The 23,715-nt window shown below is 52.9% G+C and overlaps 1 protein-coding gene across 1 annotated transcript in view; it reads left to right on the top strand.

Moving 5' to 3' along the window:
* PDIA5 (protein disulfide isomerase family A member 5) overlaps positions 1-23,715 on the top strand; it is a 91,785-nt gene that overhangs the window by 23,725 nt on the left and 44,345 nt on the right. Inside the window, exons 3-8 of the mRNA XM_007175630.2 lie at positions 358-445; positions 10,280-10,363; positions 10,620-10,665; positions 14,556-14,648; positions 17,629-17,689; positions 22,576-22,643. Of these exons, the coding sequence (XP_007175692.1) occupies positions 358-445; positions 10,280-10,363; positions 10,620-10,665; positions 14,556-14,648; positions 17,629-17,689; positions 22,576-22,643 (440 nt within the window). The remainder of the gene's footprint in view (positions 1-357; positions 446-10,279; positions 10,364-10,619; positions 10,666-14,555; positions 14,649-17,628; positions 17,690-22,575; positions 22,644-23,715) is intronic.

The raw sequence follows: 23,715 nt of genomic DNA, 5'->3' as shown, positions 1-23,715 counted from the left end.
AGAGAATTTTCAAAATGTGTCCCAGAAAGGTAATGAGTCAGAGATTCTACTGGAAGTTGAGGATCCGGCCGCGAGATCCTTGGAAGAGTGAGGCGTGAGGTGTGGCTTGAAGGCGGGTTAGGGTTAGGGTTAGGGTTAGGGTTAGGGTTCTGCGTCTGTGAGGATGGCGGGAGCAGAGCTTTCTGAGAAGAGCTGGGCTGTTCTTACAGAACCGTTGCCACAGGGACAGCGTTCTAACCGGTGCTCAGGACCTCACCTCTAGGACTGGTCTCCGTCCTTCCCTGCCCCTGAGGGAAGATGGCAGGGGAGGCCATGGTGCACTTGGGTACAGATGTTTAATTTTTTGTTTTTTCACAGAGGCTGCAGCTGAAAGTCATCTCAGGTTGTTGTCTACTGTGGCCCAGGCAGTGAAAGGACAAGGCACCATCTGCTGGGTGGACTGTGGGTACGTCCTGGGGACGTGGGGTATGGTGGCTGGAGGGCCGGGCGTGGGCTCCGGTGGGTGGGGTGGGGTGGGAATTGTTCCTGATTGATACTCTGGGAGAGGGGATGTGATGGCGAGATGGCTGCAGAAGGACCCCCCCGGCCCAGCAATGCTGCAGGACCGCTGTGGGCTGGAGGAGGGGCAGGTGTGGCTCCCGCTCCTGTCTTTCCGGCCCCACCCCTCTTCTTCCCTCTTCTGTAGTGCTTTTACTTTTTACTCTGTTGTCATGTGTCACTTGATTTTGCCTTCTCAGTGGGTGGCAGAGGGGGCCTTGGTGCCCAAAGAGGCAAGATGATTTTCAGGGCCACTCGGGGGGCTTGCTTATTGGGTGGGGGGGGTCTGCAGCAAGAACTGTGGGCTTTGCCTATAGCCCAGACCCTTAATAGAGGTCTCCAGTGCCCACGGTGCAGAAGCGGTGGAGTCAGCTGACGACCTGTCTGTTGCCTTGGCTCCCAAGGTGGCACCATTAGATGTGTCAGTCCTGGGCAGGTGGCTCAGTCCTTCCGGCTCTCTCCCCTGGCCTGCGTCCCTACCCCCACGTGTCCTGATGATGATGCCGTGAGCTCCTTCTCCTCCGGCCTCGCCTGCCCCTCCCGGAGACTTCCTTGTCGGTGTTGCGGTGGCAGAATCAAGCGCCGGCCCACAGGAGGGAGAGCTGCTGCTGAGTGTGGCGAAGGGGGCTCTTGCTCCAATTCCTCTGATGCTTTTGAGTTTGGGAGTTTCGAGTCCACGGTGTGCTCAGCTTCCCTTTCCTTTCAGTCGTTAGGAGTAATTGCCACATCTCCCTGTGTTCAGTGCTTTTGCTGCTGGGATTTCTATACGCACACCTTTTGTCACATAATTAGCTCCCAGTTGGGCATAGATCGGCAAAAACAGAGCAAAGACATATAGACGGTGAAACGTACGGAAAAGGTCGGGAAGAATAGGTTTGTTCTTTGCACGTTTGTTGAACACTGTCTGCACGCAAGGCACTGTGCTGCACTTGGTGGATGCCAGCATTTACGTGTCCTTTTGACCAAGGACAGGAGGTGTTTCCAGAGCCGCTGAGTCCAGCCACTCCTCACCTGGACTTGGGGTTTATCGGGAGTGTGGGCTTGGGAAGAGGAGAGGAGAGGAGCATAGGCGGTATTTCAGGCTTGTTAGTACGGGGACGAGGTGGGCTCTCCTGGGAAAAGAGGCAGTTCTTTTCCTGCATGGCCCATAAAGGTCTTCGTAACCTTTACTGTCTCTGTCCTTGCCCGAGTCACAAGCCCTGCTACTGCCCTGTGGGTTCAGCGAGCTTTTATGGGCTCCACTCCAGTGCAGTCTTCTTCCTCTTCATTCTGAGTTCTAAGTGGCTATTTTGCAAATGAACTTCTGGGACACAACTGTTTTATAAGTTGATAGCCTCAAGCTGGTCCTGCCCATCATTGGAGAGAATTGAAGGAGATTCATATTTTGACAAAGCACTGAATGAGACCAGGAGAAGAAGTCTTAGCCAGTCAGTGTTTGCTGTAGGGTGTGTGTGTTTGTGTCTGTGCGCACGCACACACACACGTGCCTGTCTGGCCTCACGCCTCGCAATTGATTCAAACACCAGCGAAATGGAACAGACGGCTTACTAGACAGTTGGCGAGATCGTAGCTGTTGGTTACTTCTAGTTCATAGTTGGTCTGGAAGTGTTCATATCTTCCAGGTGTGTCTCTGTCTCCCATATTTTACCAGGAGTGATCTGTGTGACTGGCAAAGTGCTAAAGCCTATTAGAGGGGACGGGGTGCTTTGGAATCTCCATACCCGAAGATGACATCAGTCCTGCCAAGCTGACAGAGCCTCATCACAGGGAGCTCTCATCAGGCTTGTAGGTGGCAGAAGTGGGCAGAAGAGCTTCGTTTAGCTGCGCCATCCACCTGGGTCCGTTCAGCAGACATTCCCGAGCACGTACTCTGTGCTTTGAGGTACACACATGGCTAACAGTGTCCTCGAAGAGCGCAGTGTGCAAGGAGGAGAGGAAGCAGACACCTAGCCAGGTGATGACAGTCACTGCGTTCTGCCTGGAAAGGTTGAGAGAAACTTCACAGAGGAGGTCGAATTCAAATTTGGGGCAGAGACCTCCGAGTAGCAGGTCTTTAAAGTGCCCTGGCTTTCCCTGCAGGCAGCTCCCTGTGGTGTGGGCCCCTCGGGTCATCTGGCCGATGGGTATGGAGATGGTAGTCCTGTTCTGCTCCCTGGACAGGCAGGACTTTATGGGGCCGGGGCTAGTGTGTGAAGACAGACCAAGAAGAATAGAATTCAGGACTCATTTGGAGACATGCTGTCTGGAATCAATAAAAGTGCAAATGGGAGAAATAATCCTGTGACTTTTGATGTTCTAAAATGAAAATCTAGGGGGCACCTTAGAGCTTAAAAGAGGTAACCTTAAGACAAAAGGATTGACTGTTCGCATAATTGCTACTCAATTTATGCCTCTAAGAGGAAGTATAAACTGCAATATTAAATAGCTTTTCAAAGTTTAGATGGGTAGGTGGATTATGGAGCTATAATGGATGATGATGGAAGCAGGAATACCTGGGTTCGAGTTTGAAGTCAGAGGCAGGATACAGCTAGATCTTCCCAGAACAGCCAAAGGGATAGAACTCGGAGCTCTGGTCCATGCAGGCCACGCTGGGTGGCAGTTCACGGATCGCCGTTACACAAAGGGATCCCCAAGGATGTGAGCTGGTTCTGCCCTTCTGCTCAGCCACTCCTGCTCTGAGACTTCTGAATGTGCCCCGTAAATTAAGGGAACCCACTGTGTTCACTCCGGGCCCTGTGATGACAGCCCTCAGCTGTTGTCCTAAACACACTCAGCCTGTGTTTATGAGTCTGAATGAGACGCCCTGGGATGGGCAGAAGCGCTCGGGTGGGTGCGGGAGAGTGAGCAGGGGAACAGCCGGTGGGCAGCCAGAGCACAGCTGCCCTCGAGTAGGCCCTGCCGTGCGTGGTTCCCCACCTCTGCTTCCTGCCCTGCCAGTGAAGGGTCGGAGGTGGGAATGGGGATGCCAAGGCTTGGGGTGGGTGATGGCCCCTCTGCTTTCCCCCCTTAAAAGGCAGGTGAAGGGGGCAGAGGGCATCCTGGGGGGAGAGAAGACAGTGCTCCGGGGTGAGGCGTCTGTAGAGGTGTGTGCAGTAATGACACAGGACCCGGTTGAGGGGTCAGCTCCACTACTTACCAGCCCCGTGACCCTGGACAGGTCGGTTACCCTGAGTCTGTTTCCTCATCTGTGAAATGGAACAATAATACATATTCTGCCTTCTTACCGGGTCCGTGTTGAAGATCTTTGTAGAATAGAATTTAATGTGAGATCCCATTCTACTCTTGTTGTTTTTCATCTGGGCCAGATTGTCAGGGCATTCCAAGAAGCTGGAGGGAGGGAAATGGTGTGTTTGTCTTCAAGAGCTTTTCCTTGGGGCTTCCCTGGTGGCGCAGTGGTTGAGAATCTGCCTGCCAATGCAGGGGACACGGGTTCGAGCCCTGGTCTGGGAAGATCCCACATGCCGCGGAGCAACTAGGCCCGTGAGCCACAATTACTGAGCCTGCGCGTCTGGAGCCTGTGCTCTGCAAGAAGAGAGGCCGCGATAGTGAGAGGCCCGCGCACCACGATGAAGAGTGGCCCCCGCTTGCCACAACTGGGGAGGGCTCTCGCACAGAAACGAAGACCCAACACAGCCATAAATAAATAAAAATTAAAAAAAAAAAAAAGATAATATGTTACACCACTGACTTTATAAAAAAAAAAAAAAAAAAAGAACTTTTCCTTGGGTGAGGACCCCTTGGTCATTGTGAGGATGCCCCTGAAGAAACTTTTGGGTGTGAGAGTCAGCCCCAGTGCACAGGGTGTTTTGCTTTGGCCCTTAAGAACTATGGGGTGCTGTGGAACTTGTAGGACTGCAGGTCAGGAGGCCTGGCTCTGAGTCCAGGCTCTGACAGCAAATAGCTGTGGGACCTTTGGCAAGTCACTGCCCCTCTCTGGGCTTCAGTTTGCCCTTGTGTGAAATATGGAGTTGAATCGTCCAGGTTGCTCTCATCCCTGCATAGCCTGGTTCAGAGCGTTCTGGAAGCTGCCAGGCTCATACGTGTGTACACATACGTGCTCGTGTGTATGCATGTGTACACAGGCCCATGTATTCATGTAAATGTGTGGGAGGGTGTGTCTTCCAGTCTTCGTGTCTCCCAACCCTGGGTGTCTGCCTCATAAGTCTCTCTGGTCCCTCCCTCTCAGCATCTCTCCTGTCCCTCCCTCTCAGCATCTCTCCTCTCTCCCCCTTTATTCCCTCTCCCTTGATAGTTTCTGTTGCTCCTAACCTTCTCGGGTCCCTGCCTCCCCCATTCTTTTGGTCTTTTTTCCTCCTCTCTCTGTGTGTGGATATTTCTTCTCTTTTTCTTGCTTTTCTGGCGCTTTCTTCCCTGCTCCTGCCTGCGTGCTGGCAGGCACACACACCCCTCCCCGTTGGGCCCCGGGCCCCATAACCTGTTGCTCTGAAGTGTCCGTAGGGTTTCTGGCTTCTGTCCAGGGATTTGTCAGCTCTCGCTTCCCCTCACTCCACCTCCTGGCTCAGATCTCAGCTGCCATGCTCGGGTTGGCTGGTGGTAGTTGTCCAGCTCTTAAGTGGGTTGAGTGTGAGGGAGTTGGTATTCCCCACGTGCCCTGCAGCCTGGCATCGGGGCTCGGCCTTGGCATGGAGGGCTGCTTTCTGGGCGGCGGAGCTGGAGCCAGCAGGCGGGAGCCGTGCCCGGGGTGCTAATTCCTGGGGCTGGTTCTCACGGGGCTGAGGCTGCCCGACGGGGCGCCTGCTGCCTTCTTTTCCTGAGGGTTTAAGGTCATTACCGTACCGCCTGCTCCCATTCTCCCATCTGCTTTCTTTCCCCTGGAGCAGTGCTGGCTTCCCAGATCCAAGATGTGGGGCCTGCCAGGGCAGGCATAACGTATTTTGAAGCCCATGTTTTCTTCCAAAAATTATTCGAACTTAGCATTTGCTCCTTTACATGTAAGCGTGTTGAAATTACCATGGGTAAAGCAGGCTTCCAGAAGAGGCGCCACGTTTTGTGTCGTGGCCTCAGACACCTTGTGGCACACTGCTGTGCCCTCGTGGGGGTGACGTGTCCCCCCTAGAACTGCCGGGCCGGGGAGGCAGGTGGAGGATGAGAAGGCACGCTCCTCTTTCTCGTATCCCATCGCTGTCATGAACTCTGCTACATAATTCATGCTTGATCATGTGCCTTCTTGAGGCTGGCGCCAAGGAGGACAGACAGACTCCTGTTGTGGGAGTCCCTTCGTCATCAGGGCTAGTGACCAGCCACCCAGGTCCGGGCAAGCTGAAGGCCCAGCTGTTCTAGGCTGTTCTCTGCCTCCTGCCTTTGTCCTCCAGCTACCTCCTTCCACACTGTCCTCTGCATGGGGCACCTTGCAGGCATGCTGACGGTGGTGTTTTGCTCACTCGCTCCTTATCTTGCATTTTCTTCATGTCTCTGAAGTGGGGGGCACGTCCCCCCTCTCCTCTGCTACCCACCCTCTGGGGTCACAGGTCCATCCGCTCAGAATCCCGTGTTAGACCCGAGCAGATGGAAGAAAGAGATTTACCCCTTCTTTGATGGGGAAAGGGACCCCAGGAAGGCTGAGTTGGCCAAGGCACACAGTGTCCAAGACAGGCTGGGGGCCTCGCCTCTGGTCCTCAGTGTAGCCTGCTTTTTACCCGCTGCCAGAGGTGGCCCAAGGTTTGTGTGGATGTAAGGAATGTCGCCTGGCCAAGCAAGGATCTGGTTGGTGGGCTAGGGGAGAGAAGGTGGAGGTTCAGATCTTTTTGAGTCTCCACCATCTGTCCTGGCTTCTGGCTCCTGGTCCATCCGTCAGGATACAGGCAGCCTGCCTTGATGCTTTAGTAATACTTGACCCTGTAGGGGAATAGAAAGCTCCATCCAGCTCATGTGGACAACTCCCGCATTTTGCAGCTCAGGAAACCAAGGGCCCTGCCAGAGGTCACAGGCTGGCTTGCGGCAGAGCCACATCTAGAAGCCATCAGTCACTCCAATTGACAGTGACTCCAGGGAGGGTTTGATACTTAGGCTGCGACTTCTCAAAGTCGAGTACCTCCCCTTCCCGAGCCTCCAGCACCTTATTTCTTCTCTTTCTTCCTACTCTCACCCCCCACCTTTCATCCCTGGGTCTGACTCCCAGGAGTGTGAGTTGCCAGTCTCTTGAATGATTGTCACTGCACGTGCAGATCTGGTAAACACAGCACCACGTACCTGCAGCCACTCTGCACTGCTGGCCAGCAACCCACAACAAAGTCAAACGAAAACGCCCATGTGTATGTGTCTGTCTGGGCCAGGGATGGGGAGGGAAGTGTGAAAAGGCCTCGGTGACCTTCTTTTACATTCTCTGTAGAGGAGAGCCCAGGGCGGCGGGGGAGGAGGGGATGTAGCAGGTCATGGGTGAGTAAACGGGCAGAGGAGGCTGGTTCCTGCAGGACAGTCGGGGGGTGGCAGACGAGGGCCTCTGCATGGCCAGTCCACTCCCTGTGGTTGTCCCCTCCCTCTCCATCCCCGGCAGAGCAGCTCATTTTCCTGCTCACTGCCTTTGTCTCTTCCCCCCAGAGCCTCAGTCACTGGCTAGGGAAGGGCGGCAGCACAATTCATTGTGCATAATCTATCAACCCAGATCCTTTTAAGTCCCTGAGCTTGGGTAATTTCTCCCCTTCCTGAACTCTTATGACTTTTATTGTCCTGTGCAATTAGTGCACACATACACGCACACACACACACACACACGCACGCACACTCTGAGAGACAGGATCGTAGGAGGGAGGGGAGCCAATCTGAGAGCACAGTCAGGAATTTTCACCTGGCAGGCTTCCTGGAGCTCAATAGGCAGAGCCCAGAGAGCCAGCAGTGAGCGCCTCATCCCAGCGCGACAGCCAGCATCATTCACTCACTCACTCAGGCTATTTATAGAGCGCCTGCTATGTGCCGGCAGCTGTTGTAACCCTGGGGAACCAGCTGTGAACAAAACAAAGCCCTCGGCTTGGTGGAGCAAACTTTTCTGATGGGGGGTGACAGTGGACATGCTGGTCAGGTGTGGAGACAGCGGGGAAGGGCGTGTGACGGTGCTGGATGAGGGGGGCTGAGGCTCTGGGGTCTGTGCCAGAGATGCTCAGAGAGGACGGGAAGCTGGCTCCCCGCCTACCCCTCTGAGAATGTGTGCATGTGCGTGTGCGTGTGCGTGTGTGTAGGGGGCAGGGAAGAGGAGAGAATCCTCGGGGAGTGTCCTATAACTTAAGGAGGGGAGAGGGTAGCACAGAGTCTTCCACAAGGAATCCTGTGGCAGAGACAGAGCTGTGGTCACTGGACAGCCGTGGGGGCCATAGGCTGCGGGCTGGGCTGGATGTGCTCTCGGGGAACCTCCGTGCCCCTCCAGCTTCACACAGTCTCTTTGGAATGTTGCTCCTAAGCCTGGCCTGGGCTCACCGGGATAGTGAGACTTTTCCACGGAGTGGGTTCGCGCACAGCCGGCAGGGATTGGGGTTGCAATGATGGGCCCCGTCGCTCCTCTCTCTGCTTTGTAAAGTCATAGGCAGAGGCTGCCAGCCAGGCTCAACGGGGGAGAGAGCCGGCATGGGGCTGCCCTGCAGTCTGGGTGCCCCTGCTGGATGCCAGCATGGGGCGAGGGGGGCTGTGGGCACCTGGACCTGGTTCCTGCTGCAGCCACTATTTGTTGTCACATTTGGGTGCACGGTGGGTGGTCACAGAAACAGTTGCACGCAGCAGAACAAAGCCAGACAGGGAAAGTGCCAAGGGAACAGTTATAAACATCCAAGTCGAGCCCTCCTGTCTCCCCTGGGGCAGGGAAACGGCGCCTCAGATGCAGTTACACACAGACCCTCTGCCTGTCAGTGTGGCTTCTCCACAGAGTGCCCTCAGGACAGTGCACCGTCAGCGGAGGTGAGCCCGGCAACCCCACAGGGCTCTAGGGTAAGAGTTCAGCCACTGGGTGCGTGGGCTGCCCTTATAGGGCCTCCTGATGCACGCTCTCAGCCCTTCTGGGTCCCCTCTGCAGCCCAGCTTATCCCTTCTCTCTGGACTCCTTATCTCAGAAGGCCCTTTGCAGCCTGAGCGAGAGGCCACAGCCTTTCCTTCCTAAGTTCTTCGTGTGTTTCTTTAGTCCCCTGTTTGCTGGGGCTGCCGATGGTGGGCTGGAAGCTGCAGCAGCTGCAGTGATGGCCACCACAGGTAGGGCTACGCAGGGAGGGAAGGCTCTGGGCCTGGGCTGGGCTGGGCTGGGCTGGGGGGGCCCTGGGAGTGCCTGACACTCTCCCTCTCCGACCCACACACCTGTCCCGCAAGACACGCTTCTTGAACTGCAAATTGCACATTTACACTTAAAATGAGGTCCCATAATTTTGCTTGTCCATCGATGAGTGTGGCTTTTAGAATTGAGCTGAATGGTGTAATGAGTCCATCTGCTGTGGGGCTGGTGCTCAGCTGTGTGAAGCTGGTGGCTGTCGAAGGTGCTGAGGTAGGTAAACAGGTGGGAGCCGACAGGACTTCCCTCAGGTGGCTGTCATCCCTGGCAGAACAAGGTTTCTCATGCGGTGTAGTCACCGGGGACCAGTGGGGGTGGGGGGGGGTGGAGATGCCCTCGCTGAGTCCATTGAGATGTGGGGAAGGGTCCTGCAGTGAGGAGCAGGGCCCTGTGGGCACGGTAGCTGGCTGCCTCTGGCTGGCTGTTGGGCAGACCTGGCTGAATGTGGTGAGGTGGTGGGGAGGCTGTGAGAGCAGGTGAGGTCTCTGGGGGCGCCGGCGTAGGGCACAGGGGAAGCCGAACCTCGTGGAGTGGGCAGAGATGTCGGGGAGAGGAGGAAGAGCAGGGCAGGCAGGGCAGGGGCAGGTGTCAGAATCACCTGGGAGGTTCCTTAAAACACAGTTGCTCGAGGACCCGCCGGGAGCTTGGACTGAGCAGGTCTGGGATGGGGCTGAGAATTTGCACTTCTGACAGGTTCCTGGGTGGTGGTGATGCTGCTGGTCTGGGGACCACATGTTGAGATCCATGGTCTAACGGAAAGGGAGCCAAGATTAGAGGAGGTCGTGCACGAGCACTCGGTAAACGGTGAATGGCGCCTGGCATACTCTTCTTATTAGACGAGTTGCAGGAGTGTGATATTGCAGATGCTAGCACTTCACCAAACCTTTCCCCTTTCTCTTTTCGGCTTTTGTCAATACCTGGTCAGATTTCATAACTCCTTCTACATCGCAGAACATTTCCCTCCTCCTCTGGTTTGATGGTATATAGCAGGTGGCATATGGCGCACATCAGAGGTTTAAACACAAAAACTTGCTGGGGCTGCAGGTAGAGCTTCTGAAGTCGTGATCTGCGGGAGGGTCAGGGAATCAGTATGCTTAAAAACTTCCCCCAGGTGATTCTAATGAGCAGCCAGGACTGGGAACCACTATCCTGAGCTTATTTTCCTTCTTAGAATGGGCCATCTGCCTTCTAAGCTTTTGGGGGCCCTTCCTTTGTCTGGATCCATCACGTTGCCCCTTACAAGTAGTGATGTGTCCTCCCCATCTGCTTGGCCCTGTCTTTCCAAATCAGTCCAGATCCTGTTGGTTTCTCTACTGCCTCCTGTTCTCTGAGAACCCATGCGTAGTGAGGGCCTCACTTGCTACTGAGAATTCCAAGCTACCTGCCTTATTCTTGGGCCACCAGCAAATTTTACTCCATTAGCACCTTCGTGAGGGCTTCAGGTAACAAGTGCTTTTTCCTGACATTTGTGTTTTTCAGTGACGCAGAGAGTAGAAAATTGTGCAAGAAGATGAAAGTTGACCTAAGCACAAAGGACAAAAAGGTCGAATTATTCCATTACCAGTAAGTACATGTGGGCATTTCCAATTTCCAAGTAAATGCTGAAAGCTTTCATTGGTATTCTCAGCAAACCGCGATTTTTAGTGAGATTAATTTTATTTCAGAATGGTTTTTTTTCCTGTGTTTACAATTATTTCTTAAAACAAAAAACTTGACCTGTGTTCAATAACTGAATCTTATTAAGATGCTGCAGGAAACCAAAGGTAAGTGTCTTCACAACCATTCGTGAAGTTAACACATTTTTCTCCTCATTTGACAGGGATGGTGCGTTTCATACTGAATATAACCGAGCTGTGACATTTAAGGTAAATTCCCCTCCCTCATTCTCAGCAGAGGAGGAGGGGCAGAGTGTACAAATGCCCTCCCGAATGACCTGAGGGATTCTCATCTCTAGAACATGGATCAACAGAATACCTGGAAAAGTTTGTAACTGTTAAACGAGTGGGGATAACCGACCTGTAGACAGTTTGTGACTCTGTCAGCAGCTGTCCAGTGAGACGTATGACATCATGCCCTCCCCTGCAAAGGCCTGAGTCTCCCTTCACTGTGGCTTCAGAGCCCTCCCTCACCTCTGCAGTGGTGTCCACAGGGGCCGCCCACAGGCTGGAGGGGGCCAGCTGTGCCCAGGTGAGCACGGCATTGTAGGACCCGGGCAAGGCAGCACCTTTGGGGCTGATGCAGTTCATTGCAGATGAGATGCCCATGTCAGTGAGACGTTCCCTGCTACAAATGCAATTCAGAAGGAGATGGAAACGCATCAGTGAAAATAAAAATGGAGATCCTCTGACCTGCAGGTGCTGTCCTGTTCATCACGTAGCAGCTCCCCCAGCCCTGAGTCCTTCCACTGCCCTTGGATTCTCCTCCTTCAACATGTGCATTCCCTTCCTCCAATCAGTCTTCTTTTGCCTCTGGTCCAGGCAGCATCCCCCTGCCCTGTCTGGGGCCATGTGTTTCTTCTGTTCCAGCATATGCTGAGCCCACCCTCTCTGACTCTCCTGCTTCTCAGACTGCGTTAGACCCTGGGCTCCTCTCTCATTGTCTCTCTCTTTCCATCTGTTTCCTTCCATTCTTTTCTGTCTGTCCATCTGTCTGTGCAGCTGTGCCCCTCTCCCTCTGCCTCTCTCCCCCCGCCTCCCTGGTCATTTCTTGTTTATCCACTAACATTTGTTCTTTTTTAAGTTGCTGCAGCTTTTACCTTACACAGGCTCAGCCTGATTACTCATCATCTTAACACCCACTTAACCACTTAGAGAAAATTCTCCCAACTAGAGTTACTTAACCCCTCTTATTCTGTGTTAAGCGGTCAGCTGAAGTCCTTGGAGGGAACACGTGCTCCGCAGGAATCAGATTTCGCTGGGTGGGGTGGGGGAGGTGCTGAAGGAGAGAGGGGGCAGGGGCTTCTGGTGTTGTGTTTGGAGGTTGTGTTCAGTTTATATTTAGCTGGCCCTCTGAGGAGTCTCTCCTGGGCTCGTGGAGCAGAGACCGGCAGCTGCTCAGAACTGCAGTAGCAGGAGAGCAGCCCAGGTGGTCTGGACTTGCCTGGGTGAGGGAGGCCAAGTTCGGGCCTCTGTCTGCCTCCTTACAAAGACCAGGTGTGTGGGACCTGCTTGCTCCCGTCCTTCCTGTGATTTCAGCATCAAGAAGCTGGAGAAGTGGGCTGAGCATTGTACGAGGTCAGGGTCTTGGGCAGAGAGAGGGCATCCTTGGTCCCAGGGTCCCCGAAGGGCGTGGGGCCATCAAGGACTGGCGCAGAGTCCCTGGGGTTCTCCAGGGTGGGGGGCGATGGCGGAGCTCCCCGTGACTGCCTGATGGCTCCTGCTTCTTACAGGGAGCAGCCACGAACAAAGCCCTCCTTGGTCACGGATCAGTTTTCCTTTCAGCGTTTCTCCCGAGCCTCTAACTCCAGAAGGATGAAGGAGCCCCCCAGCAGGGTGGGTGCGCAGGCTCAGGCTCATGGTCTGGCTGTTGTTGCTGTCACCCTGTACGGTTCTTCGGGGCCAGGTCACAGGGACTAGGCCAGGGTCCCTAGAGTTCAGAGGCCAGATAAATGAGAGTGTAAAGAGTGGGGAACTCAAAGAGGGGGCCTTCCTGTATAAGCGGCCTTTTGCTTGTCTGCCGACTGTCCAGCAAAATCCTTACTGTATATGAGTGGTGAGGACCAGAGGTGCCTGGAAGGCGAAATTCAGGGGGCCCTCGGGTGACCTTCTCCGAAGGCCTGTGGCCGTGGGTGTGGTTTCCCAGCCATGCAGACCAAGGTGCAGGGTGTTGGGCAATTTCCCTGGGATTCAGAGCACCCAGAATAGGACAGCTGATGGCAGTGTCCCAGGTGCTCCTCCCTGCAGACCTTTGTACCCAAGATCTTGTTGGTTAGACTGATTTGGAGACTAAGAACCTGTGGATGGAATTATTCAACTTCAATTAAAGAAGAATAATCACCTGAAAAGCAAAAGATTGGTAGTATGAATGTTTCAATTATTACATTAAAAGAAGTGATTTTTTTTTCCTTTTTCCATCCACATTCGTCTTTTTTCCTTGATGCTGAGGCAGGCGTGGTGGTGCTAGCCCTTTAACTTACTAGCTCATGCTGGGATGGGACAGGAGCCTCCCAGAGCAGTAGGTCCTACATATTTTGGGTTCCTAATCCCACTGAGAATCTCCTGAAAGCCATGGACCTTCTCCCTAGAAACAGTGTGCATGCATACATTGAAGGAAGTGTTTTCCTGTGAGTCTGGGGCTTCACAGACTCCTAAAGTCCACCGTGTACCCCAAATTGAGAGCACCGGCACTGGATCTTTTGGAACAGCAGGCGGGTGGGCACCTATAAGCATCTTTCTCACATGGCTCGTGGCTGTGAGTGAGTATGGGTTTCGGGACGGCCCTGCTGCTTCCTCTTTGGCTGGTATCGTCACGGTGAAGCTCTCACTAGGGACTGAGAGAAGGCCAATCTGCCTTTGCGTGGTGGAAATGGCCCACTTCTCTTGCCAGCAGGCATTTCACAGCTCTGTTTGGACAGACAGAGAGCATTACCTGAATGAAATTCTGCGAAGTCCTGGCTGTCTCCCACTCTCCCATAGTGCTCTTTCCAAATAGGAATTTCCAGAAATAACAAGCCTCTCAGGTCCTCTGTGTGTGACCGGTGGGTGGGCTGGATGCACAGGCTCACTGCGGGGGTGTTTCCTTTCTCACCGCAGACCTCCCTCCCTCCTCCACCCCAGCACACGCAGTTCCTCATCTGCTCACTGGAGCTTGGTCAAAGTGGGCAGAAGTAACAGAATCTTGCATCAAACTGGGGGACACTGAGGGCTCATCTGTTGACTTGGACGGCCAGCAGCTCCCTTCCAGGGCTGGAGGGATGGAGGCCCGGCTGGTTTCTGTTACCCGTTTCTGGCTCTCGCAGGCTTTGAGCAGCATTTCCCACATGACTGTCTGAGAGGGAAGGGAATGCAGCTTCCGTCCTGGATCAGTGCACTGTGGCACGTGGGGAGGGGAGCAGAGATTTGAATTTGCTCACTTGTCCGCATGTCAAAGGCTAAGTAAGCCCGTTATCCTGAAGGTCTCGGTCCGTCTCGAAGGGGGTCTTTAAGGAGAGAAATCCAGCAACCGGGGGGGGGGGGGGGGGGGGGAGGGCCACAGCGATGAGCACCCTGCCCTGGGGGCTTCCCACCTGAGCCTCACAGAGGATGATCAGGATCTAACACACTCCCAAACCAGTTTAGATCATGAAATACCAAGCCGGTTACAAGCAGCTGTGATTACTTGCTTATGCGATTGACAGTTTTAGTGGCTGCCTGATGTGTAAGTATCTTACTTTGCACAGGATTGAAGACCTTTATTCAAATTGATCAGGGAGACTTGCTGGAGGAGGTGAGATTTATTAGAAGCACGTGACTTTGTTTTGAATAAGCCGACTAATTGTCTCAAATTTCCTCTCTTGTCCATGAAGAAGCATCGTAGGTGTCAGTGGACCGGAGTTAGGTGTCCTGTGGCTGACAAATCCTGGTGGGGTGCATTTTTAGGGCCCTTAGGAAGCTGTCAGTGGGTGATGGATGGCGCACCCCCAGTCGTTTGCCCATAGGGCACATGCATCCCGTTCCAGGCACTTGGGTCTCCAGGTAGGGAACAGGACAGGTTCCTGATTCCCCCACCTCCCTCTTTTCCTGGCTAAAACGAGTTTTCCCTTCTCTGTTTTCGTCAGTCCGTAGTGGCGTTTCTGAAGGATCCAAAAGGGCCCCCACTGTGGGAAGAAGATCCTGGAGCCAAAGATGTTGTCCACATTGACAATGAAAAGGTAATTTTTCCGTATCAGTTCTGATGGGCTCTGGAAGCTTCCCCCCTAACCAAGGTCTCCCAGGAGAGATGCCCAAGGAACTGAGAAGTGGGAGTATTTTGGGACCTCGAAGGGAGCTGGGCCAGCCCTAACATTTGGTTCCCCTTCCCAGCTCTGTGATGGAACCAACAGGAGATTACAGGCTGACTGCCTGAACCCTTCCCCTGTTCTTCGCTGCCTTATATAATGTATTTTAACGTGTTTAGATTTTCCTTATAGGAATATTGTTTAAATGTTTTCTCCTCATTAGGTTATTCGGTTGTTGGGACTGCCTTTGTGTTTTGGGGGTTTTATTTTAAAGTGGGTTTTGTTTTTTTGTTTGTTTTTGTTTTTTGTTTTAAGAATAACCTGTGAGGTTTGGGTTGGATTGCCAGAGACTTGGGTCAGGTCTTCACAATTCTGGGTCACTGTGTTAACTTTGAACAAGTTATTTACTTCAGTTTCTGGATTTGGCTGGTGTGGGGGGCTGGGGTCAGAAGGGTGGTTCTGATGTACAGTCTCCATACAACCCTGACCCTCCTCCTTTCAAAGCCTGCCCCGCCTGACCTGCATGTGCCTCTTTATCCATGTGTACCTGTGTTTGTATCATGCACACATGTGTGCCTTACTTGCTTGGCTGTGCCTTTACGTTAGGATGGGCAAGAACTTCTTTGTCATGTTTCAAATGGCCTGTGAGACAAGCAGTGCTTTTTTGTAGATGGAAGGAGAATGTTTGTTTTTCTGTTGATAACATAAAATGTGCCTTTTCTCTTCCTCTGCCTCCCCTTTTCATTTAAAATTATTGACTCTTGATGCTTGTTAGCTCAGAAGAAAATGATGCCATTTATACTTTCTGCAGGAGAGATCATGTGTGATCATCGTGGGCTAACCAAGTGGGCCTTTCAACTGAGGGGTGATTCGATTTAGGGGATGGGCATCAACGTTTCTGGGATAGAAAGTGCCAGTGTCCTCAGCTTGAAGATGAAGCCTTTTTAATAGGCATGTTGGGGGAAAGGAGGAGGGGCAGGTGTCAGGAGGTGGTGGCACCTGTGCCTATAGCCAAGAAAAGACAAACAGCCTAAACTGATGGTTTCTCCCGGGTATATTTTGTGATAATACGTGTTTTCAGCCTCTCTGGAAAGTGATTGCCTGCCGCCTCCCCCAAAATGTTCATGTCCTGAAACTCCTGAAATTGCTCTTCTGTAACTAGAAATATTAAACAAATATTTTTCCACACCTGTAGGCAATCCTCTTGTTATACTGTGTGCTGCTGCTTTTCTGCTAATAGAATCCCCACGTAAAATAACAAGTTCCAAATTCAAGTTTGAATTGCCGATTTCTATTTGTAAGCTTAGAGTTCCACACTTAATTTGAAGGTAATTAAGCATCTATGAATGTAATGTGATATTGTTACTGTTCAGGGTATGAAACCAAATTGCTACAGGCTCAGAAAAACCTTTTCTTCTCAGATCTTTTACCGGTTTTAGCTCCAGGGATTCCAGAAGATCATTTTCAAATCATCCTCCACCCCTAGTCAGGGTCAAAGATCTTCGTTACTAATTCTGTCTTAAAATGAGTGCCTTAACCCGCTAGTTATGTAAATAAGAGTAAACATTTTCAGAATTTGTTATGCAGTGTTTTAAATTCCCACAAAATATTTGTAATCTTTTTAATCTAACTGAAAAATTATAAGTACTATATGTTCATTGTTGAAAATTTAGAAAATTAAGCTTAAAATTAAGCATAAAAGAAAACAATAAATCATCCCATCCCTCCCCATTGAGAGATACCCACTGCCAGTATTTTCTGTAGCCTTCCAGGCTTTCTGCTTAATGCACACATAAATATCGTTACTCACAAAAGTGTCATCACATTTTGTATGCTGTTTTGTAACTTGCTTTTCACCCTTACTTAATGTAACATGCACATCTTATTGTGACATGAAATATTCCTCTTCATCATTTTTAATGATGCAGTCGTATTCCATTGTGCGGGATGTACCATCATCTATTTACCTAATGCCTTGTTGCTGCCAGAAAGCTGCATTTTGAAATTTCCTCTTATTTTCCTTATTATTCAAGAGAGAAAAACCTCTAATTTTCTTCCATGGAAACTGGTTAGAGGAGCTTATTTTAATCAAAATATGCTCTGTCGTGGTGCTACTCCGCAGTCCTTGACAGATTTGCTTTTTCCCAAACATCATTGACTCTGGTTGGAAGAAAAGTCTCCTACCCTGCTTTACACTGAAGTATCTCCATTAGCACTGTTGTGACCATTTGTCTTTTTACCTTTATTATATTCATTTAACAAATGGTTATATGTTGTTTGATAACGAGCCAGGCGCTGTTCTAAAGGTTTTACAAACACAAATGATCCATTTAGCTTGTAGCCTCCCGGGGATGGGGACGCATCTCATCCGTACGCTCCTGTGTGCACCATGGTCTCCTCGGGCCCTGGATGGTGGCTGTAGGGCTGGGCTGGGGGAGATTCATGGCGGTGGGTTAACCCCGTGTTATGTGATGAGCAGATCCGCGCCTGGCCAAGTTGGGCCTCCATGAAAGCAAGCACCACCACAACAGAGCCACTTCACAGATCGCATAAGAAGAGACAGCCTCACGGGACCCAGTTAGCTCCTTGCAGTCTTCATTGTTCAGTGGGGGCTGAAAGTAACGCTGGTAACCTGGTTCCCACTACTTCATCCCACCAGGTGGCCTTTGGAAAGCCATTTGTCCCCTCGGGCGCTCAGTTTCCCCATGTGTAACATGTGAGGTGGCTAGAATAGATGGTCTCGTGAGGGTCTTTCCACCCCTGACGTGCCAGGACTCTGCACTGCACCCCCAGCCCCCAAGTCAGACCATGGGATTCCCAAACCCCCGCCACACTCCTCCCGCCACTGTGGTTCCCCGGAATGTCGTCTCCATTCCTGCGTTGTCTGTAACCTGCAGTGTTCTCTGTGCCTCAGGACTTCCGACGGCTCCTGAAGAAGGAAGAGAAGCCGATCTTGATGATGTTTTATGCTTCCTGTGAGTGACTTTCTCCTTTGGGTTCAAGTCAGACATTCAGACTCTGGGTGGGGCCGCTGGAGGCGCGAGGGGGACTGGGAACTAGCCCCGGGCCTCCACTTAGAACGCCCGGTCACGGTGCTCACACCGTCTCCGCCTGCACCTCTTTTCCTTTGTCTTTGCCTTTTCGTCTGGCTCCGCCTCTCCTGCGGTCCACATCAGTTTTCCTCTCACTAGCTTCCACATCCTTCTGCCCTCTTCCCCCAGCAGCAACATGGGTCTCTGCTCCAGGTCCCTCCGCCTTCCCCGCCCTCTGCCTCCTGCGGGCCTGTAGCCCTTTGCTGGCAGCCGTGTGCCCGGTGGAGCCGTACCTCGGCCCTGGCTCACTCTGCTTGGCTGCTGCTGCTGACCGCCCAGAGCCTGGCCGGCCTCGGGGCGGCTGCACGTCCAGCTCTGGCTCCTGCAGAGCCACCTGGGAGGGCCGAGGGATCAGGACCAGGGAGAAAGGGGCCCACTCTTGGGGTTAGGTCTCTATATGAGGCAAGAGGTCGTGGGAACAGCAGAAGGATCATTGAGATGACGACCAGAAGACCTGGGTTCTAATTCCAGCTGTGCCACCAGCAGGCTGGGCAACCTTGGTCAAGTCCTTCACCACTCTGTGCCTCAGTTCCCATTTCTGTAAGGGAAGGAAGGGGTTGGATCAGTGCAGTGGCTTTCAAACTTTTGGACTGTATTTGTAGTATTAAACATATTTTACATTGCAGCCCAGTACTATGGGTATATAAAGTGTATATAAGTAAGCTGAAAAGTTTCACTAAACCATACTTACCCTTACTACTTGCCATCCACTCCACCAGATGTAGAGCACGTTGATATTTTCTTTTTCATTGTTTTATTTAAACATTAATTGGTTTTTCCTACTACTTCGTAACCCTCTAATAAACGGTCAGCAAATCATGGCCTGTGGGCCGGCTGCCTTTTTTGTAAATTAATTTTTGTTGGAACACAGCCACCTCTGTTCATTTGCATGCTGTCTGTGGCTGCTTTCGAGCTACAACTGTGGAGTAGAGTAGTTGACAGTATGTCCTCAAAGCCACAGATATTCCCCCATCTGGGCCACCTCTGAAGTCTAACTGGTCCCCCCGCCCCCCCCATGGATTGAAAAACCTCGGATTAGAGCCTGTGTGTGGCCTCAGAGCTGTATCTCTGTGAGCTCCATGTGCCTTCAGGAAGCCAAAGGGCTAAAGGCCAGAGCGAGGGGGGTTGTGTGTGATGGGAGGTGGGTGTGCCCAGGCATGTCTGTGGCTCGAGTGGGTACCACAGGCTGTGGCACAGGGTTCCGTTTCCTCTTAAAAGCCTGCCTCCAATCCCCCTTCCTGAGAAGTTCTCCCAGCACAGGTTCCTCCCATCTCAACCCTGCTGACCATGCCTCCCCAGGCTGGATGCCCTTCTGTGGGTTCTGCCTGACTTGGGCCTGTGGCTTGTTCACTATGACAACAGCCTCTCCCCAGCCCATGTTGATTGCTGGGTGACCCCCACCCAGCCTCCCCCCCACCCCTCCCTGCCCCAGGGGTGTGCCTGCCCATGGAAAGAGGCCCTGGAGTCCCACTTCCTATTAGAGCCGACTCTGCCCAGGCGGTCTGCTCTTTAACCCCGGGTCAGTCTCTCTATTAATATTCACTTGTTGGTTTCACCCCTTTTTTTTTCTCCTTGGAGGGATCTTACTACCTGCCCAGCTGTGAATTGCTTCAGGAATTATCCTGCCTGCGTAGTCCCTTAAGGACGGGCCTCCCTTCGTTTATCTTAGAACCCTTCAGGCCTCAACACATTGGTTAAATGAGACTAAAACAGAGATGCCAGTATACAGTACGTGTCACAAGGCAGGGTCATGGTATAACCGTGCAGGTTTCAGCGTAATGACAGTAGGTAATCACAGAGAGAGGTTCACTAGCAGTGTGCACCGAAGTGTGTTTGCCATTCCCCCTGCCTCACCCCGACCCCCCAGGCTGTCTGGAAGGGCGACCATCCTCCTCATCACAGCAGGCAGAGCTGCGAGCAGGCTTATTATCTTTGTAGAATAGAAAGCTGGGACAGAAGAAGCTAGGTTCCTTGTAGGTGTCATAGAACAATGAGTAGTGGAAAGGGAGGGAGAAAACTCGGAACTGTTAAGTTTGTACTTGTGAGGGATCAGATTGGCTGGCCTCCTGGGTCCCAGGTATCCCCAGATTGTGTTGTTGCTGTTGTTTTTAATGAAACAAGCTTGTGCTTTTATTTTACTAGTCCAACCAAGCAGTCATGGCCTCATAATTCAGCTTATTCCTGGGAAACACCAATTCCCTAATTGGGAAGTCCTTTAGGATTCTTTGATCCTAAATGATCAAAGATTGGGATGAAGGAACCTAAAAGCAGTGGAAGCCTTTAGTTGTGACAAATCTGGGTCCCGAGGACCTACTGATTATTCAGTGAATGTTTGTTGACTGAATTAATGAGAAAATAAAAGGGCTGGTGCTCTTAACTTTTGGGGTCTGAGAGTGATAATTAGTCTTCTCTCTTCCCCTTCCTCCCAAGTGAATCAGTTGAAAGATAAACTCAGATAGGGATCACAGTACGAGCTCTATTTTTCGTAAAGCTCAAGTGGCAACTGGCTTGGCCCAGAGCTTCCTGTTACTCTTCCATCTCTTCTTCCCCTCAATAACTTCTTCACCCAGTACTCCACCCATGGGGACAGCTGGCTGACTGACACTTGTTTAGGAGTCACGGGGGATAATGTTGTTGCAGGCTGTAGACCGGCCGAGCTGGGGGAGAGAGGCCACACCTGTGAGGGCAGGCAGTAAACTCCTGAATGTGACCCAGTGGATGTCCCACTTCCTCCATCTCATCAAGTCACTGACTAAAGGGGGGGGTGAAGGGCTTCATGTGTGCCCCCTTCATCCTCTCTCCTGGGGGAGTGGAGTGACATCCCCATTCCCGGTGGAAGTGTCACCCCACCATGGACGGGGAGGAAGGCTCTCAGGCCTTGTGCTGGTAGAGGCCCCCCTGCTGGTGCTTAGTTCTGCCCGCCCTGCCAGGTGTTGGCTCTGCCCTCAGCCTGCAGGGCAGGTGTTGTCTCCACCTTACAGATGGGGAGGCTGAGGCTCAGACCGCTTACATTGCTAGCCCGGGGGTCACACGGGCAGCAGTGATCAAGGGGTGATGCACACCTGGGTCTCATTCTCCCCAGAGCTGAGCTCCCTCCTCTGCCTCTGCCGTGCGGCCTCCCATCCCTACCACGTGGCATCCACCTGGTGGAGCTTGGGCACCCCGGGGAGTTGGCATTGCTGTCTCTGTTTCCATTCTCCTCTCCGAATCCCCACAGAGGGAACAAGGCCCCCTGACAAGTGTCACATTCCTCCCTTCCAGTGCTTGTGGGAGCCATGCTGTGGTGGCAGCTGCTGGGGAGAGGTGCCTCTTGTCTTCTGAGAGCAGATGCTATGGGATCGCGCTGCAGGCTGACCTCACAGCAGCTCCTGTGTCTCCTTGAGTCTGAGCCTGAACTAACGGCATGTACTTAAGCCCAGGCGTAATGCGCTGATGTGTGTGTGTGTGTCCATCTGTTTGCCAGGCAGGAACGTCAAGGAGGGGGCTGTGGGTATTTTGAGAGTTTTATGTCAAAACATCCTGCATTGCATCTTGTCTAGTAGACTTGGTGCTGGGGAGGTTCAGGTGGTCTCCGGGGAGTTTTGACCTGCTCACGGTTCTACAGTATCTATATCTGGCCCAGTGGCTGAGAGCAGCTCTCTACCTGCGTTACTCTGCCCACAGCCTGCCAAGGCATTAGCTAAACGTGGATTAGAGCTTGTCAGTCTGCCGCTGCGTGGCCCTGTCCCCACTGTGCCCTGTCGAGATGACATCCAGACTGACGTGGGTTCCAGGCAGCTTTGGTATCTGTGGCCTTCAGAAGCATCTCAGAGCCTGTTTTGCAGCAGAGGGGCTGTCAGAAAGAGTAACAGCCTTGTGTGTCAGAATTCCTCCTGTCTGAGGAAACTGGGGCTCGTGTCCTGTGGGGTCAGTGCCTATGTGTGGCTTGTTCTGGTTGAAGGGAAGGGGTGGGTTTAAATCAGAGTCTCTCTGAAGTAGTAGTGGGTGTTTGGGGCCTGGCTGTCTTGGCCCTGAGCCCCCCACATTTGGGGGTTTCACCACCCAGGAGAGGAGTGTGACCGTGGTGGACCAGAGAGGGTTGAGTCAAAGACATCACAGAGTTCCCCAGTGTCAGTGCTGGAAGGGGCCTGAGGCTATCTGGTCCAACACCCCTCATTTGCCGGAAGGGGCAGCAGCCCAAAGAGGTGACCTGTCGGGGCCATCCAGCAGGTCGAGGGAAGATGAGAACTTGAGTGTCTGATCCTGGCCAGCGCTCGGCTGCCTCTAGCCATGGTGTGATTCACTGTTAATGAAGGAAAAGAGGCAGAAAATCCCCAAAGCCATTGTATGTATGGTTGCACATTTTTCCTCCTAATAGCGTTTGATTCAGGTTCATCTGCAGCCCCTGGCTGGGCAGCGAGGGAGGCTTTTAGTTGCGCACGAAGGGGGTGCTTTCCTGGCACCTGCTGTGGCCCCCTGAATCCCCGTTGAGCTCATCCTCAGCTCTACATTATTCAGTGCTTTGCCCTCCCCCAGCTGCTTCACATTTGCCTGTCAGTCCCCCATTTATTGAGTGACTGCTGGGCTGGGTCCTGTTCATGCCATCGAGTTTGTCAGCTCTTGGGGGGCTGGGGCCTCTGCCTCTGTCCCCATGTGCTCCCAGAGCCTGGGGCAGTCCTGGCTTCTGGAGGTGGGATAAAATGCTTGTTGGTGGAGGCTGGCCTGAGGGGAGAGAGGGCGGAGCAGGGGGCCAGTTGTAACCGTTTGGTTTTTCTCCTGCCGGTGACTAGGGTGCAGTGTGTGCAAGAGGATAATGCCGCATTTCCAGAAGGCTGCGACCCAGCTGCGGGGCCAGTTTGTAAGTGAGGCGCCATGGGCCGGGCGGGGCTGCCTGCCAGCTCCCTACTTCTCCCTCTCTCCCTGGGAGATGGCGGAGGACGGGTGCAGGGTGAGGGGAGAGGGCACGTTTTGAAATCACGAGAAGGACTTACTCTATTACTGCTGCCCCTGCTGCCCCAGGCGTGTGGTTCAAAGACCTGTCCTCAGTGGATGCTGAGAACTCTCCAGAATTGCTGGGACCAGGAGAATTTGGCGCCCGTCAAAGACCAGTAATGAAATGGCCAGGAAACCAGCGAAGCACGTTCGGTGTCGCCGAGAGGCCAGGGGCCAACAGCAGACCGTCAGGGGTCTAGAATGATGGGGGCTGGGCTCCAAAGCAGGCCGAGGCTCTCCCGATGCCGGGGAGCCCAGTGGCAAAGACGGGGGCACGGTGACACCAAGGGTGGGCCCAAAGCACAAGAGGGTCCACGAGGCAGCCTCCTGCCCAGGCTTGCAGGGCTCTGTGGTTCCTGTGGGGCAGAAAGAACGTTGGAACCACAGAGGGGAGAGGCGGTGGGGAGCTGGAAACCTGAGCCCACGGGTTCTCAGAAGGAGAGTGTGCCCGGGAGCGGACAGGAGACAGGGTTGTCTCAGGGATGCCCACCTTTAGGAGACAGGAGGGGAAGGGGAGCCACTGAGGAAACGGGCCTTCAGAGAAGTAGGAGCAACCAGGATGGTCAGTGAGGGCGGAGGGGAGGCCGGGGCGGTCAGACCTCACCCAGGGCTGAGCATCAGTCACTGATGGGCCTGGTCGTCTCTGTGTGTCCTTCGCTTTGCCAGGCTTGTCTCTTCTGTGCCATAGGTCTGTCCATTTTTGCACTTACCCCGAGCCACAGAGGTCTGGGGGGTTTTGTTCCGTTAGTTTTGGGTGTTTGTTCTTTTTTTTTCGTTTTGGTGGCAACAGAAAAATAACTGCTAGCTCGTCTGAGAGCATGGCAAAAGCCATATTCCTTTCATGAAAGGTCATCAGGTGCCATCTCAGTGGGGCGGGCCAGAGCCCCACCAAGGGAGTCCTGAGATCTTAAAACTGCATCATGATCTTTATGGATCAA

Source organism: Balaenoptera acutorostrata, chromosome 4, assembly GCF_949987535.1.
Source record: "Balaenoptera acutorostrata chromosome 4, mBalAcu1.1, whole genome shotgun sequence".
In the NCBI taxonomy this organism is placed as follows: Eukaryota; Metazoa; Chordata; class Mammalia; order Artiodactyla; family Balaenopteridae; genus Balaenoptera; species Balaenoptera acutorostrata.
Note: the sequence above shows the minus strand (reverse complement) of the source record. Positions and strands in the feature narration are given on the sequence as shown.